The following is a 17512-nucleotide window of genomic DNA, read 5'->3' on the forward strand; positions in this document are numbered from 1 at the left end:
CGAATCGGGGGGCTTGGAGGGGGGCTGGGGAAAGCTACGTGGGGGCCAAGGGAAACCGTGCGCACGCTCGCTCGCTCGCTTCTGGCCAGGTTGCTGCTGCCCAGGAGTGGCTGGCGGGCCTGGGGAGAAGAGGACGCCGGCCGAAAGTGCGATACCCGACTTCCCTCCTCACCATCACCATGGCCCCGCTTTCTGGCTTTCTCCTGCTTTTCCGTCTGTCTCCGAAGGATTGACCAGTAGAGGGGACCCGTGCACCTTAGAGGCGGCGGCGGCGGCGGCCAGCCTGTTCTGGGTGGTTTTCCCCGGCTGCGGGCCTTGCCCCAGCCGTATTCTCTTTGCTCAGGAGCGGCGGGGTGGGACGTTACAGCTCTGCTGTTGAGCTTGGTGGAGGGGGATTTTTACAAAATTCTAATGAGAGGCTGAGGGTGGGTGGGGAGAATTTTGCCATCTCTTTTCTGTTTGTTTTGAGAGATTGAATAAAATTCAACTTTGAGAATGGGGTGTGGCTAGTCTTCACCCTTGCCTCTTGGGTGAGAGAGCACAGGGCCCTGGCCCGGGGGGGCGAGGAAGTCGGACCGGCCCGGCCCGCTGCGAGGTGAGTCTGCGGGAGATGGCTCTGGAAGCCCCGGTATCCCCTTCTCGGGCCCGGGCCGTACTCCTCCCCAGTTGTATTTATTGAGTGCTTACTGTGTGCAGAACACTATACTAAGCGCCTGGGAGAGGACAATATAACAGGACAACAGGCGCATTCCCTGCACATAGCTTACAGTCTAGAGGGAGAGACAGACATTAATATAAATGAAATTTACAGATATGTACATAAGTGCTGTGGGGCTGGGAGGGGTGAATAAAGGGAGCAAGGCAGGGTGACAAGGGAGAGGAAGAGAAGGAAAAGAGGGCTTAGGCAAGGCCTCTTGGAGGAGATGTGCCTCCAATAAGACTTTAAAGGGAGGGAGAGTAATTGTCAGAGAGGAAGAGGGAGGGTGTTCCAAGCCAGAGGGAGGATGTGGGTGAGAGCTTGGTGGTGAGATAGACGAGATTGAGGTACACTGAGTAGGGTGGCATTAGAGGAGTGAAGTGTATGGGCTGTGTTTTATGCTAAGCTTGGTGTGGGCAGGGAATGTGTCTGTTGAACTCTCCCCGGCGCTTAGTACAGTGCTCTGCCTACAGTAAGCGCTCAATAAATACAGTTGACTAACAGGAGAGCAGCAAGAACCGGTAGGAAGAGGCAAAGTGATTGAGTGCCTTAAAGCCGATGCTGAGGAGTTTCTGTTTGATGCAGAGGTGGATGGGCAACCACTGGAGGTTCTTGAGTGGGGAAATATGGACTGAACATTTTTTGTTGAAAAATGATCTGGGCTGCAGAGTGAAGTGTAGATTGGAGTGAGGAGAGACAGGAAGCAGGGAGGTCAGCAAGGAGGCCGATACAGTAATCAAGCCTGGATAGGTAAGTGCTTGGATTGACGTGATTGGATGGAGAGGAGAGGACGGATTTTAGCGATGTTGCGGAGGTTGAACCAGCAGGATTTAGTGATAGATTGAATATTTGGGGTGAATGAGAGAGCAAGGAGTCAAGGATAATGCCAGAGCATGGGCCTGGGGGTCCGGCTCCACCATGTGTCTGCTGTGTGGCCTAGGGTAAGTCACTTCACTTCTCTATGCCTCTGTTACTTCATCTGTAAAATGGGGATTGAGACCGTAAGTCCCATGTGGGACAGGGACTGTGTCCAATCCGATTTGCTTGTATCCACCCCAGCGCTTAGTACAGTGCCTGGTATACAGTAAGCACTTAAATACTACAATTATTTATTATTATGGGCTTGTGAGACAGGAAGGGTGGTGCTGTCTATAGTGATGGGAAAGTCCAGAAGGACAGCGTTTGGATGGGAAGATAAGGAGTTCTGTTTTTGGACATGGTAAATTTGAGGTGTCGGCAGTACATCCAAGTAGAGATGTCTTAAAGGCAGTATGGAAATGCAAGACTACAGAGAGGGAGAGCGATCAGGGCTGGAGATGTAGATTTGGGAATCATCCACATAGTTGTTGAAGCAGTAGGTAGGTAGTTGAAGCAATGGAGGGAATGAGTTCTCCAAGGGAGTGGGTGTAGATGGAAAATAGAAGGGGACCCAGAACTGAACCTTGAGGGAAACCCATGTTTAGGGGGTGGGAGGCAGAGGAGGAGGCCGCGAAAGGGACGGAGAGATAGGAGAACCAGTTGAGGACAGTGTGAGTGAAGCCGAGGTTGGATAGGTTTCCAGGAGAAGGGGACGGTTGCCAGCATCAAAGGCAGCTGAGAGGTGGAGGAGGATTAGGAGGGAGTAGAGGCTGTTGGGTTTGGCAAGAAGGAGATCATTGGTGACCATTGAGAGGGTGGTTTCTGTGGAATGAAGGGGATGGAAGCCAGATTGGAGGGGGTCAAGGAGGAAATTGGAGGAAAGGAACTTGTGACAGCAGGTGTAGACAACTCGCTCAAGGAGTTTGGAGGGGAATGGTAAGAGGGAGATGGGGGCAGTAACTGGAGGAAGCTGTAGGGTCAAGGGAGGGTTTTTTTTTTTAGGATGGGGAGACATGGACACGTTTGAAAGCAGAGGGGAAGAAGCCATTGGAGAGTGAATAGTTGGAGATGGCAGTTAGTGAAGGAAGAAGAGAAGGGGGCAAGTGTTTTGATAAGGTGTGAAGGAATGGGGTTGGATGTGCAGGTGGAGAGGGTGGTTTTTGAGAGAAGGTAGGAGATCTCTTGAGATACCACTGGGAAAGATGGGAAAGCTGGAGGGGCAGGGGAGATGGGGCTTCCCCGGTGCCCATTCTGTCCAGGGCCCTGAAAACCACGTGGGCCCCAGGTGCCTCCACCAAATCCGAAGTGGATCTGGGTTCCCTTCTCGGGCTGCAGCTGTGCCCTCACCCTTTCCCTCAGCCTGCACTCCCCCAATGGGGATTGCAGGGGTGGTGAGGGGGTGCCCCAAGGCGCATCCAAACTCAACTGGGCTTGACTTGGTGCTTCGGGCCAGACTCTGCTGACTGAATTGCTGGGTGGGAGGTGAGAGATCGTCGTGTTTTCATGGAAAATGGAGCCACAGGTCGGGTAGGAGCCTTGAAAACCCAGGCCCCCGCTTGCTGGAAATGAGTTTCTCCCTCACTTTCACCTGGCCAGAACTTTCTCACCTGAAGGAGATGTTTCACTTAGGTGGTGGGTAGGTGTTGGGCGGAGGGAGCACTGCAGCGACGTTCTCACAGATGCACCGGGACCCAAACAAACACCCTTCCTAGCCAGGGAGCCCTGTGGGCCCAACAAAGAAGAAGGTGTGATCGTCAAGGCTCGGGGCTTGTGCTGACATCTCCCACTTGGCCCTCCACGTTTCTGTCATCCACAGTGGCTTGTTGGCAGGGGTGGGGGAGGAGGGGAGGTGTCAACCCAGCAGCGGGGAGGTTTTCTGCAGAGGGAAATTTATGAGACACCCTTGTATGGCGATACTGCCCCGGCTCGGCTCCATAAGGCCCCTGGGATTTAGGAGGGCCTGGGGCTCCTCGTTCTGTGGAGATGAATGGAATCAAAGGGCAGGAGTTGGCAGCTTGTCCCAGGTGCCTGTCAAGGACCCCGTGAGGTTTCTACCGGCTCTTGGAGGCCTGTTTAGAAGACCAGAATCAGTAACACCTGCTCTTCTTTGGGCCCCGTGGGTGTGAACTGCTCATCTTCTAGCAGCCTCTGCTTGAGCTCAAAGCCCCTCCTTGGAAGGAAGAGGGGGCCGGAACCTGGAACAGAGCAACCTGGGCCCATCAGATGTGAAGATGGCCACGAGCCTCGTGTTGGTGCCCATTACTGGTCCTGCTGTGCTGGCCGCTGGGTGAGTCGCCATCAATCAATCGATCAGTCAATGGCATTTATCGAGAACTTACCGTATGGAGAGCAGAGCACTGGACAGAGCGCTTAGGAGAGTACGATACAACAGAGTAGGTTGGCACGATCCCTGCCTTCTTACAGTCCAGTGGCGGAGCTTACAATCTAGTTGCATCCCCTCCTCCCTATAATAATGATGATGATGGTATTTGTTAGGCGCTTAGTATGCATCAAGCACCGTTCTAAGCGCCGAGGTAGATACAAGTTAATCACGTTGGACACAGTCCCTGTCCCACATGGGGCTCCCAGTCTTAATCCCCATTTTACAGATGAGGTAACTGAAGCACAGAGAAGTGACTTAACCAAGGTCATACAGCGGACAAGTGGCGGAGCCGAGATAAGAACCCAGGTCCTTCTGGTTCCCAGGCCCATTCTCTATTCCCTAGGCCAAGCCCTTGGCCTTTCTGTGGCACCCATTGGACCCGTCTACATCCTGGCCGAATGGAGTCGGACTTGGCCGATGGCTGCGGGCAAGCTACGGTGGCCCCGTCAGGGGCAACCCCTTGCAGAAGGTCTAAAGTAATAATAATAATAACTGTGGTATTTGTTAAGCACTTACTATGTCAGACACTGTTCTAAGCGCTAGGGTTTGATAGAAGATCATGGGTTGGACATAGTCCTTGCCCCACATAGGACTCACAGTCTTAATCCCCATTTCCCAGATGAGGGAACTGAGGCACAGAGAAGTGAAGTGACTTGCCCAGGATCACACAGCAGACAAGAGGCGGAGCTGGGACTAGCACCAAGGTCCTTTTGATTCCCAGGCCCATGCTCTGCTTTCAAAAAGGCCACAGGAGTGTGCGCTCCTTATGGGTAGGGAATAAATAATGATCATAATAACAACAGGGATGGTATTTGTTAAGCGCTTACTCTGTGTCGAGCACTGTCCTGAGCACTGGGGTAGGTACAAAATCATCAGGTCGGACATGATCCCTTTTACCACGTGGGGTCTTGTGCTTCTTTTAGCGTTCCCAGACAAGTTAATGGCTCTGCCACTTGCCTGCTATATGACCCTGGGCAAGTCACTTCACCTCTCTGCACTTCAGTTTCTTCATCTGTAAAATGGGGATTCAGTACCTGTTCTCCCCGCTACTTAGAATGGGAGCACCTTACAGCGGGACACGGACTGTGTCTGACCTGATCATCTCATATCCACCCCAGCACTTTGCGTAGTGCTTGTCACATAGTAAGCACTTAACAAACACCATGATTATTATTATGTACATGAGTCAATGCTTAAGTAATTGGATATGTAAGACGTACATAAGTGCTAAAGGAGGTTTGGAGTATTTTAAGTGCTTCAAATAGTGCGGGAGTGTTAAAGTGGAAGTTGGAGGAATACGAATTGGAGAGGTGATAAATTATTTGGGAAAGCCTCCTGGAGTAGATGTGATTTCAGAAGGGCTTTGAAGGTGGGGAGAGCTGTAGTCTGCCAGATGTGAAGGAAGAGGGAGGTTCGAGGACTTACTCACTGTGCTTTGTTAACTGGAAAGAAGCGAAGAGTGTGTACTGACATGTCTTGGGAAAAGAGCATGGATAAGTAGGAGGGAGAGCAGGGTGAATGCCTTGAGCCAAAAATCAGGAATCTCTGCTTGATGTGGAGAGGATGAGCAACTGTTGGAAGATTTTGAGGAGCGGGGAGAAGTGCATGTAACTTTTTTTTTAAATAAAAATGATCCAGGCAGCAGAGTGAAGTGTGGACTGGAGAGGGGAGAAGCAGGGAGGTGAGGGAGGGAGCTAACGGGGTAGTTGCTCTTGGACCAGCGGGGTAGCCGTTTTGGATGGAGAAGGTGTGGATCTAGGAAGTGTTGTGACGAGGCTTGGTTTAGACAAAAATAGTGGTATTTGTTAAGCACTTACTTTGTGATAGGCATTGTACTAAGCACTGGGGTGGATACAAGCAAATCGGGTTGGACACCGTCCCTGTCCCACATGGGGTTCACAGTCTCATTCCCCATTTTACAGATGAGGTAACTGAGACCCAGAGAAGACTTGCCCAAAGTCACACAGCAGACAAGTGGCAGAGCTGCTTCTCCTCTACTCCATGCTGCTTCTCCAAAGAGAAGAGCTTTCCCCATTGCCGAGAGAATTCAACCTTGGAATAGGTAGCAGAGGGGAGGATTTGAGGTCTCCATCCATCCCCAGAGAGCTTTAGACCCCAAATAAACTGGCCACCCTGGGTGACTTTGTCACTCCCCTTCTAGACTGTGAGCCCATTGTTGGGTAGGGACCGTCTCTATATGTTACCAACTTGTACTTCCCAAGCGCTTAGTACAGTGCTCTGCACACAGTAAGTGCTCAATAAATACGATTGAATGAATGAACTCCCCTGCCTGGAGGCAGGCCGTAGATGGCTCACTGTCCCTTTTTGGCTCTGGGAGTCTTGGGTAACATTGGGGTTGTCAATGATTGTGCCCATACTGAGTCCGAAGCCCTGTACTAAGTGCTAGGGAGAGTACGATACACATTCTCTGCCCTCAAGGAGCTCAAGGTCTAATGAGGAGAGACAGAGAGACATTATTTCCAAAGAAAGGGAGCGACAGGAAAGTTGTAACTCTTTCAGGATGAACAAGTTGAATGAATCATTGACTAGACCCGTAAAATATACGTATGTACCTAAGTGTTGAGGATAAGAATAAAATACATAAGTGTGGGGGGTGGTGGGGGTGTTGGATTGATGCAACAAGGGTCTTGTGAATTAATTGGAGGTGAGATTTCAGGAGGGCTTTGAGGATGGGGAAAGCATTGGCTTGGTGGTTTTTGAAGGAAGAGGGTGTTTCAGGTTAGGGAGCAGTGTGAACAAGCATTCAGAAGTAATAATAATAATAATAATAATGACATTTGTTAAGCACTTACTATGTGCAAAGCACTGTTCTAAGCACTGGGGAGGTTACAAGGTGATCAGGTTGTCCCACAGGGGGCTCACAGTCTTAATCCCCATTTTACAGATGAGGTAACTGAGGCCCAGAGAAGTTAAGTGACTTGCCCAAAGTCACACAGCTGACAATTGGCGGAGCCGGGATTTGAACCCCTGACCTCTGACTCCAAAGCCCGTGCTTTTTCCACTGAGCCACGCTGCTTCAGAGAAGAAAGTGAGGTACGGTTGACAGTGAGTTTTTGAGGAGCAAAGAACGTTTGCTAGACAGGTGCCGGTGAAAAGAGATGATATGTAAGGTGGTATGCCAGTTTGGTGTGGAAGGAAATCAATCAATCAATGAATGGTATTGAGCACTTACTGTGTACAGAGCACTGTATTAAGTGCTTGGGAGAGTACAGTACAACAGAAACGTTCCCTACCCACGAGACACTTACAATCCAGATGGGAAGACAGACAAATTACAAACAAATTACAGATATGTATCTAAGTGCTGTGGGGCTGAGGGTGGGATGAATATCAAGTGCTTAAAGGGGACAGATCCAAGTTTATAGGTGACACAGAAGGGAGAGGGAGTAGGGGGAATGAGGGTTTAAGTTGGGGAAGGTCTCTTGGAGGAGATGTGATTTTAGGAGGGTTTTGAAGGTGGGGAGCGTGGTGATCTGTCTGATATGGAGGGGGAGGGAGTTCCAGGTCAGAGAGAGAACGTAGACAAGGGGTTGGGATGAGACAAACAAGATTGAGGTACAGTGAGTATATTGGCATTAGAGGAGAGAAGTGTGAGGGCTAGGTTGAAGCAAGAGACTGTAAGCTTGTTGTGGGTAGGAAATGTATATGTTATATTGTACTCTCTGCAGCGCTTAGTGCAGTACTGCACACACAGGAAAAGTTCAATAAATACAACTGACTGACTCACTGAGCTAAGTCAGGTAGGTAGGTAGAAGGGGGTGAGCTGATTAAGTGCTTTCAAGTCGATGGTACGGAGTTCCTGTCCGATGCAGAGGGTAACTCCTGATGGAGGAGCTGGGAGATATGATCTGAACGGAGATGGGTAGCTCTGGAGGCTTCCAAGGAATGGCGAAATAGGGGCCGAGTGCCATTTCAGGAAGATGATTCAGTCGGTAATGTATAGGAGAGACTGAAGGGGGAGAGAGGCGGGGCAACCAGTGAGGAAGGAGATGTATTATATCAGCCTAACCAGGATATAACAAGAGCTTGGATCAGGGCGGTAGCAGCTTGGATGGAGTGGGAGGGGAGGATCTGAGAAATGTTGTGACAGGATTTAGCCTTCGTTCAAATGTGGGAGCTGTGCGACCTTGAGCAAGTCAGTTAATCTCTCTGTGGCTCAGGTCCCTCATCTGTAAAATGGCAATAAGATACCTGCTCTTCCTCCCTCTTAGACAGTGAGCCCTGTAGGGGTCAGAGATTGAGTCTGATCTTGTGTCTCGTATCCTTCTCTGGGCTTAGCACATAGTAATTGCTTAATAAATGTCATAACTTATATATTATAAATTCTTTATATCGATGTCTGTCTTCCCCTCTAGACTGTAAGCTCGTTGTGGTCAGAAAACATGTCTATGAATTCTGTTGTATTGTCTCTCCCAAGCTCTTAATACAGTGCTCCACACACAGAAAGCGCTCAATAAATACCATTGATGATGATGAATTTATAGAGCCAAAGTTGGACTTCTGGAACAAGGAGGTTGGTGATGTTATTGATAAAGATAGGAAAGTTAGATGGAGGACCAACCTTTGATTCACCTCCCACCTCTCTGACAACTCAGTTCATTCACTGACTCCTCCTCTGCCTCTCATCCTTTTCCTGTGGGTGTCCCGGATCCAAGGCTCTGTTCTGTTCTGTTGAAGCAGCATGGCTCAGTGGAAAGAGCCCAGGCTTGGGAGCCAGAGGTCATGGGTTCTAATCCCGGCTCCATCACTTGTCAGCTGTATGACTTTGGGCAAGTCACTTAACTTCTCTGGGCCTCAGTTACCTCATCTGTAAAATGGGGATTAAGACTGTGAGCCCCACGTGGGACAACCTGATCACCTTGTATCCCCCCAGCGCTTAGAACAGTGCTTCGTGCATAGTATGCACTTAAATGTCATTATTATTATTATTAATATTGTTATTATTCTGGGCCAACTTCTATTCTCACTCAACTCTCTCTCTCTCTCTCTCCCTGTTCCCCCCTCCTCTCTCCCCCTACCTCTCCCTCTCTCTCTCCCTCCCTCTCTCTCTCCCTCTCCCCCCGCCCCCCTCCAAATCCATGTCTCCTCTGGCCTCCATAACACTTCCACCTTGATGTCCCTCTGGCACCTCAAACTCAATGTCTAAACAGAATTCCTCCTTAAACCCGCCCCCTCGCAATTTTTCCATCTCAGTCAACACCACCACCATCTTCCCCAACCCAGAAGCTTGCCACTTTTGGTTTCATCTTCAACTCTTTGCTATCATTCACTCTTACATTCAGTCTACTGCTAAAAGCTGCCATTCTTCCTGCACATCTCGTGGATCCACCCCTTCTTCTCTATGCAAATCCTGGTATGAGCTCTGGTCATAGCACAGCTAGGGTATTATGTCAGCCTCTGCCCTGGCCTCCCTGCCTCCAGCCTCTCCCCTCTCCAGTCAGGGCTTCACACTGCTGCCGCACAGATCGTCCTCCTGAAGTGTCGCGCGGCCTACACCTCTCCTCTCCTCAAAACCCTTGATGGCTTCCTGTGTCTCTTTGCCTCAACTGGACACTTCTCACAATTGGCTCCAAGGCTTCTCACCAACTTACCCAACCTTAGCTATCTGCTCTCTTCACCGGCTATTCACCAACTCGCTCTCTTAGTTCTGGTCGTACCTCACTCTCGATTCTCCCATGTCCGTCCCTTTGCTCACGCTGTTCCCTCGGCTTCAAACTCCACCACCTTCCCCAAATTTGACAGACCACAATCCTACACACAGTCAGAGCCCTCCCCCACCAAGCTTCCCCCGATTAATTTCCCAGCATCCTAAATTGTAGAAACCCATCAGCCAGCTAGAGCACTTCTTAACTTATTTATACCTATTCTTGCATTCCATTATCTCTTCTGGCCACTTAAGATGTAAATATTTCTATATTTGTCTCCCCCTTAGACCGTAAACTCCTCACCAATAGAGAATGTGTTGCTTCTTTATTCTGTACTTCCCAAGCATCTTGGGCATGGTACTTCACCAAGTGGGTGCTCATAAATTATGAGGAAAGAGAAGGGATTAATCAATGATATTTACTGAGTACTCACTGTGTGCAGAGCACTGCACTAAACACTTGGGAGAGTACAGTACCACATAGTTGGTGGATATGATCCCTGTCCACAAGGAGCTAACAGTCTACCGTGAGAGACTGACATTAACATCAGAAGCAGTGTGGCCTAATGGAAAGAGCATGGTCAGAAGACTTAGGTATTAAATCCCAGCTCCGCCACTTGTCTGCTGTGAGACCCTGGGCAAGTCACTTCACTTCTCTATGCCTCTGTACAGTTCCCTCATCTGCAAAATGGGGATTCAATACCTGTTCTCTCTCCTATTTACTCTGTGAGCCCCATGTGGGACCTGATTATCCCATATCTACCTCAGGGTTTAATACAGGGCTTGGCATATAGTAAGTGCTTAACAAATATCACAATTATACTATTATACTATCACTACTACTACAAATAGTAGTAATAAAAAATTACAGATCAGGGAAACAAGGAAGATGAGAAGTTCAGTTATAGACATGTTGAGTTTGTGGGTTAGAGATATCTTGGAGGGAAGAGACGTGTGATTGTAGGTTAGGGGAGAGGTCGAGGCTGGAGAAGTAAACTTGAGAGTCTTCCCCATCTAGGTGGTGGCTTAGAACAGTGCTTGGCACATAGTAAGCACTTAACAAATACCATTATTACTATTATTATATGAGTATAAAATGAGCCTTACTTCCAGTATGCCCATAGTTAGGGGGTGAGGGATGGAAGAGGGGCCGATTAAACAGCCTGAGAAGGAGTGGCCAGGGCGGTTGGAGGAGAACCAGAAGAGTATTCATTCATTCATTCAAACATATTTATTAAGGACTTACTGTGTGCAGATCACTGTACCAAGTGCTTGGGAAGGTACAATACAGTAATACAGAGAGACAATCCCTGCCCACAACAAGCTCACAATTTAGAGCCCGGGTTTGGGAGTCAGAGGATGTGGGTTCTAATCCCAGCTCCGCCTCTTATCTGCTGTGTGACCTTGGGCAAGCTATTTAACTTCTCTGTTCCTCAGTTACCTCATCTGTAAAATAGGGATTAAGACTGTGAGCCCCATGTGGGACCTCTTTACCTTATATCTACCCCAGCGCTTAGAACAGTGCTTGGCCCATAGTACGTGCTTAACAAATACCACAACTACTTATGTTTAGTGTGCTCTGCACACAGTAAGCGCTCAATAAATACGATTGAATGAAATACCATCATTATTATTATTATTATTATCAGGCAGGGGGGAGACAGACATCGACACAAATAAATAGACATCAATATAAATACATAAAATTACAGATATATACATAAGTGCCATGGGACAGGGAAAGGGGGAAGAACAAAAGAAGCAGTGTGGCTCAGTGGAAAAAGCATGGGCTTTGGAGTCAGAGGTCATGGGTTCAAATCCAGGCTCCGCTAACTGTCAGCTGTGTGACTTTGGGCAAGTCACTTAACTTCTCTGTGCCTCAGTTACCTCATCTGTAAAATGGGGATTAAGACTGTGAGCCCCATGTGGGACAACCTGATCACCTTGTATCCCCCCAGTGCTTAGAACAGTGCTTTGCACATAGTAAGTGCTTAATAAATGCCATCATTATTATTATTATTATTATTAACAAAGGGAGCAGGTCAGGGTGATGCAGAAGAGAGTGGGAGATGAGGAAAAGCGGGGCTTAGTTTGGGAAGGCCTCTTGGAAGAGATGTGCCTTCAGTAAGGCTTTGAAGGCCGGCAGATCATCATCATCATCAATCGTATTTATTGAGCGCTTACTATGTGCAGAGCACTGTACTAAGCGCTTGGGAAGTACAAATTGGCAACACATAGAGACAGTCCCTACCCAACAGTGGGCTCACAGTCTAAAAGGGGGAGACAGAGAACAAAACCAAACATACCAACAAAATAAAATAGGATAGATATGTACAAGTAAAATAAATAAATAAATAAATAGAGTAATAAATATGTACAACCATATATACATATATACAGGTGCTGTGGGGAAGGGAAGGAGGTAATATGGGGGGATGGAGAGGGGGATGAGGGGGAGAGGAAGGAAGGGGCTCAGTCTGGGAAGGCCTCCTGGAGGAGGTGAGCTCTCAGCAGGGCCTTGAAGGGAGGAAGAGAGCTAGCTTGGCGGATGGGCAGAGGGAGGGCATTCCAGGCCCGGGGGATGACGTGGGCCGGTGGTCGATGGCGGGACAGGCGAGAACGAGGTACGGTGAGGAGATTAGTGGCAGAGGAGCGGAGGGTGCGGGCTGGGCAGTAGAAGGAGAGAAGGGAGGTGAGGTAGGAGGGGGCGAGGTGATGGAGAGCCTTGAAGCCCAGGGTGAGGAGTTTCTGCCTAATTAATTAATCTGATTAATTCTGCAGATTAATTGGCTGGCAGATTTGAGGAGGGAGGGCGTTCCAGGCCAGAGGTAGGATGTGGGCCAGGGGTCGGCAGCCGGACAAACGAGACAGAGGCAGCGTACCCACGTCTGAAAGCTTTCCAAGAAGGAAATGTCCTGCTGGATCTGTTCCCGGCTACCCTCTCACCAGGTGGGATGCCTGAGCAGTTGGAGATTGGCCATGCCCTGGTAAACAAAGTGGAGCTGGTTCACCCCTTGTGGTGGAATCTGTTCTAAGGTAATAATAATACCTGTATATATGATTGTACATATTTATTACTCTATTTTACTTGTACATATTTATTCTATTTATTTTATTTTGTTAATATGTTTTGTTTTGTTGTTGGTCTCCCCCTTCTAGACTGTGAGCCCGCTGTTGGGTAGGGACCGTCTCTATATGTTGCCAACTTGTACTTCCCAAGTGCTTAGTACAGTGCTCTGCACACAGTAAGTGCTCAATAAATACGACTGAATGAATAATAAGGCTAATAATGTTGGTAGTTATTAAGCGCTTACTATGTGCCAAGCACTGTTCTAAGCTCTGGGGGAGGTACAAGGTAATCAGGTTGTCCCACGTAGGGCTCACAGTCTTCACCCCCATTTTACAGATGAGGCAACTGAGGCTCAGAGAAGTTAAGTGGAGCCGGGATTAGAACCCATGACCTCTGATGCCCAAGCCCGGGCTCTTTCCACTGAGCCACGCTGCTTCTCATGGAGAAGCTACGCTGCTTCTCCATGGTGGCCTTGGAGTTCTGGTTTGAGCCAAACCCACCCGAAAACCTACAATTAATAATTATAATAATTGCGGTATTTGTTAAGCTCTTACTCTGCTCAAAGCACTGGTGGAGATGCAAGATAATCAGGTCAGGTTCAGTCCCTGTCCCATACAGGGCTCAGAATAGGGAGGAGGGAGAACAAGTATTGAAACCCCATTTTTAAGATGAGGCCCATAGGAGTGAAGTGACTCGCCCAAAGCACACAGCAGACAAGAAGCATTATGGCCTAGTGGAAAGAGAATGGGCCTAGGAATCAGAGGATCTGGGTTCTAATCCTGGCTCTGCCAACTGCTTGCTGTGTGACCTTGGGGAAGTCACTTCTCTGTGACTGTAAAATGGGGATTAAATCCCTGTTCTTCCTTTCATTCAGTTGTATTTATTGAGTACTTTCTCTGTGCAGAGCACTGTACTAAGCATTCTGGCTATAGCAATAAACAGGCACATTCTCCCTCTTACTTAGACTGCGAGCCCCACGTGGGACAGGGGCTGTGTCCAACCTAACTTGCATCTACCCCAGTGCTTACGACAGTGCTTGACACATAGTAAGTGCTTAATAAATTTAATAATAATAATAATAATGATAATAATAAGTGGCAGAGAGGGATTAGAACCCAGGTCCTGTGACTTTCAGTCCCATGTTCTTTTCACTAGGCTTAGTCCTGCCCTGGGCTCTGCAAGATTCTCCAGCCCCAGTGCAGATTGGCAGCCTGGAGCAGGTCCCCTCCCCCTTCTCCATCCACGTCCCCCCCTGTGGAGCAGGGCAATTTATTTCTAGACTGTGAGCCCGCTGTTGGGGAGGGACCGTCTCTCTATGTTGCCAACTTGTACTTCCCAAGCGCTTAGTACAGTGCTCTGCACACAGTAAGCGCTCAATAAATACGATTGAATGAATGAATGAATGTCATCGACCCCTGGATGTGTGTTCAGATGCCTTGACCTAGAGATACCTTCAGGATTCTACTGGTCCCTCTGGCCTCCTGGCTGAGGCTACTGGGTGTGAGGGGGAGAGGGAGCAAGTCGACTTCTTCACCCTAAGATCCTGCTGATGGGCTGTGGCGTTCTCGTCCCCCACAGGAGGTGGGATCCCGGTTGAGATTATAGAGGGGAAAGAGGCTAACCCTCACTCCCATCCCTACATGGCGTCTCTCCAAGTGAACAGAAGTCACGTTTGTAGGGCGACTCTGGTTCACCCGCCGTGGGTGCTCACTGCCGCCCATTGCCTGAACAAGGGGTGAGTTAGGGGCCAATCCTGGCTCAGAGGGCAATGATCCCTGTCCGTGCGCTGCCAGGCCATAGCCAAGCCACCATTTATTAATAATTTTGGTATTTGTTGAGTGCTCACTATGTGCCAACCACTGTTCTAAGCGCTGGGTAGATACAAGGTAAACAGTCTTAATCCCCATTTTCCAGATGAGATAACTGAGGCACAGAGAAGTTGTGACTTGCCCAAAGTTACACGGCTGATAAGGGGCAGAGCCGGGATTAGAAACCACGACCTCTGACTCCCAAACCCGTGCTCTTTCCACTGAGCCACGTGGCTTCTCTACTTAAATTTGGGCCTGTGGGGCAGCTTGGAGGGGAGGGGGACCACTCAAGAAGGCAATGGTCGAAGAAGCAGCCCTCCCCATTCGTGTTCTCACCAGGGGTGGGATGGACAGATGGGAGGTTCACCAGCATGGGAGCCTGATGGGGTGATGACCTCAGGGTTGGCTGGACCCCAGGTGAGGATCTCACGTCCTGCCCCGGAATCCCCATTGTGGTTTGCCCTCTCCTCAGCATCCGAGACGTCAGGGTTGTGCTGGGTCTCCACAAACACAGCCACCCAGGCCAGGATTTTGCAGTCAAGAAGCTCGCGCACCACCCTGAGTACAAGAAAAATCTGGAGTTGACACATGACCTCCTGTTGCTTCAGGTATGTGGTGGGAGGAGGGGAGAATGGTAGAGCTTCTGGACAGAGAGGAAAGGGGAGGGAGGAAGGAGAATAGGACATACACTAGGACCACTCTGCTTGGGGACTTTGATGGCGAGCAGGTGGAAACCTCCATCTCAACGACTGGGGCTGGGCAGACCAGGTGTGGAGAGGAAGAGGGAGAGATCTATCTCGGCAATGGCGGTGCCTGTTGGCTTATGGATTTTTGAATCCCGTGAGCCTGCAGTTGGACAGGAAAGTGACCTTCAGTCGTAAAGTGGTCTGTGCCAGGTTGCCCACGAAGAAAGTCCCAGTAGGAGCCCAGTGCGAGCTTGCCGGCTGGGGACTGGTCCAACAGCAAGGCCAACTGGCCAAGGCCCTGAAAGAGCTCAATGTGAAAGTGATGGACAGCCGCATGTGTAACAACAGCCGGTTCTGGAACGGGGACATTACTCCGGATATGATGTGCGTGGAAAGGGTCAGCAAGGGCACTGCCCACTGCCAGTTAAAATGGCAAAGCCCCTCTTGGGACCCTTCCTTAGGCTTTGCCCATTTATTTCCCCAGAAGCCCCCATGAGGCTTCTCCAGAGTTGTTGGGATCTGTAAGGATTCATGGGCCTGGGTTATCCCTTTTCCTTCCCCCAAGGCAGAACCTCCCCACACACCCCTGCAGCTGGGGCTGACTTTCAGGCAAGCAATCAATCCATAGATCAGTGGTATTTAGTGAGCACTTACTCTGTGCAGAGCATTGGATTAAGGTCTTGCTTGGGAGAGTACAGTGCAGTCGGTAGACACGATCCCTGTTCTCAAAGACCTGGGCAGGATTGGAGTCTCAGAAATAACCCTCAAGAGCGGGACAAGGGAGAGTCCTCTTGTTCCTCTAGTCTGTTAGTTCCTTGTGGGCAGGGAGCATGACTACCAACTCTGTCATACTGTACTCTCCCAGTGCTCTGCACACAGGAAGCACTTGGTAAATACCACTGATTGATTGGAAACATCAGGGCGAAATTTAGCTTCTGAGCCCTCCGAGGGACAGGGACTGTGTCTTGTTTCCACTTGTATACTCTCCCAGCGCTTAGATCAGTGTCCTGCACACAGAAAGCGCTTAATAAACACCCTCACTAGTACTACCTCCTGCAAATCTGCCTCACCCTGACCAGTCAGCAAGGGGGGGAATGGAGGGGCTGTTCTCTAAGATCCTCAAAGTCCTACAGTCCACGGGGAGCCCATCCGGCCCAACCCACGCTCGCAAGCTCGTACATCCTGTTAGAGACTTAGTTCGCAGTAGGGGGGAAGGAGGGTAACAGTTGAGATGGAGCACGGCATCTGGAGGGAACGGATTTAGCTCTTTCAAGGATGGGGTAGGATGGTCTTCGAGTATTTGATTGCAGGGAGACTCTGAGGGGGACCTGGTGTGTGACAATAGGATACTGGCGGGTGTGGTGTCCTTCTCTTCGAAGAACTGCGTGGACATATACAGCCCCTGAATTTGCCACAGTGGCCAGGAAAGGAGACCCTCTCCTTTCCCTCTCTCCTCTCCTCTAGTCGGTTCTAGGCTCTTGCCCTGCTTGGTAACTCTGCCTCCCTCTCTCCTCACTTCTTTTTGGAATTAAGTGTTGATATAATAACTGTGGTATTTATTAAACATTTACTATGGGGCGAGCTCTAGGGTAGGTGCAAGATACTCAGGTCAAGCATGCCCCCTGGCCCACATGGGCCTCATGATCTAAGTAGGAGGGAGAACAGGTGTTGAATCTCTATTTTACAGATGAGGAAACTGAAGCACAAAGAACCTCCCCCTCCCCAACCCCTCCGCCTTACCTCCTTCCCCTCCCTACAGCACCTGTATATATGTATATATGTTTGTACGTATTTATTACTCTATTTGTACATATTTATTCCATTTATTTTATTTTGTTAATATGTTTTGTTTTCTTCTCTGTCTCCCCCTTCTAGACTGTGAGCCCACTGTTGGGTAGGGGCCGTCTCTATATGTTGCCAACTTGTACTTCCCAAGCGCTTAGTACAGTGCTCTGCACACAGTAAGCGCTCAATAAATACGATTGAATGAATGAATGAAGTGAAATGACTTGCCCAAGTCCACACAGCAGGCAAGTGGCGGAGCTAGGATTTGAACCCAGGCCTTCTGACTCCCAGTCCTGGGCTCCTTCCATTAGGCTGCACTTCTTCTCAAGACCTGCTAACTCCAGCCCAGTGCACTTTGCACAGATTACACTGCCACAGCACTGATTCTCCACCTAGCTGGTTCAAAGTCACATAGGAGCAGGTGGTGGAGCTGGGACTAGCAGGGAATGTGTCTGTTTATTGTTATATTGTACTCTCCCAAGCACTTAACACATAGTAAATGCTCAATAAATACGAATGAATGAATGAACTAGAATCCAGATCCACTAGGCCATGGTGGG

The 17512-nt window shown here is 49.3% G+C and overlaps 1 protein-coding gene across 1 annotated transcript; it reads left to right on the plus strand.

Annotated features, from left to right (window-relative positions):
* Window positions 1–179: 179 nt before the first annotated feature.
* On the plus strand, window positions 180–16573 carry GZMM (granzyme M). Its single transcript, XM_038771812.1, is given in 8 exon segments — window positions 180–195; window positions 228–353; window positions 3734–3842; window positions 9605–9612; window positions 14252–14408; window positions 14954–15089; window positions 15334–15590; window positions 16465–16573. Coding segments are annotated over 8 exon segments (918 nt in total).
* Window positions 16574–17512: the final 939 nt, after the last annotated feature.

This window comes from Tachyglossus aculeatus, chromosome X1 (genome assembly GCF_015852505.1).
Source record: "Tachyglossus aculeatus isolate mTacAcu1 chromosome X1, mTacAcu1.pri, whole genome shotgun sequence".
Classification (NCBI taxonomy): domain Eukaryota; kingdom Metazoa; phylum Chordata; class Mammalia; order Monotremata; family Tachyglossidae; genus Tachyglossus; species Tachyglossus aculeatus.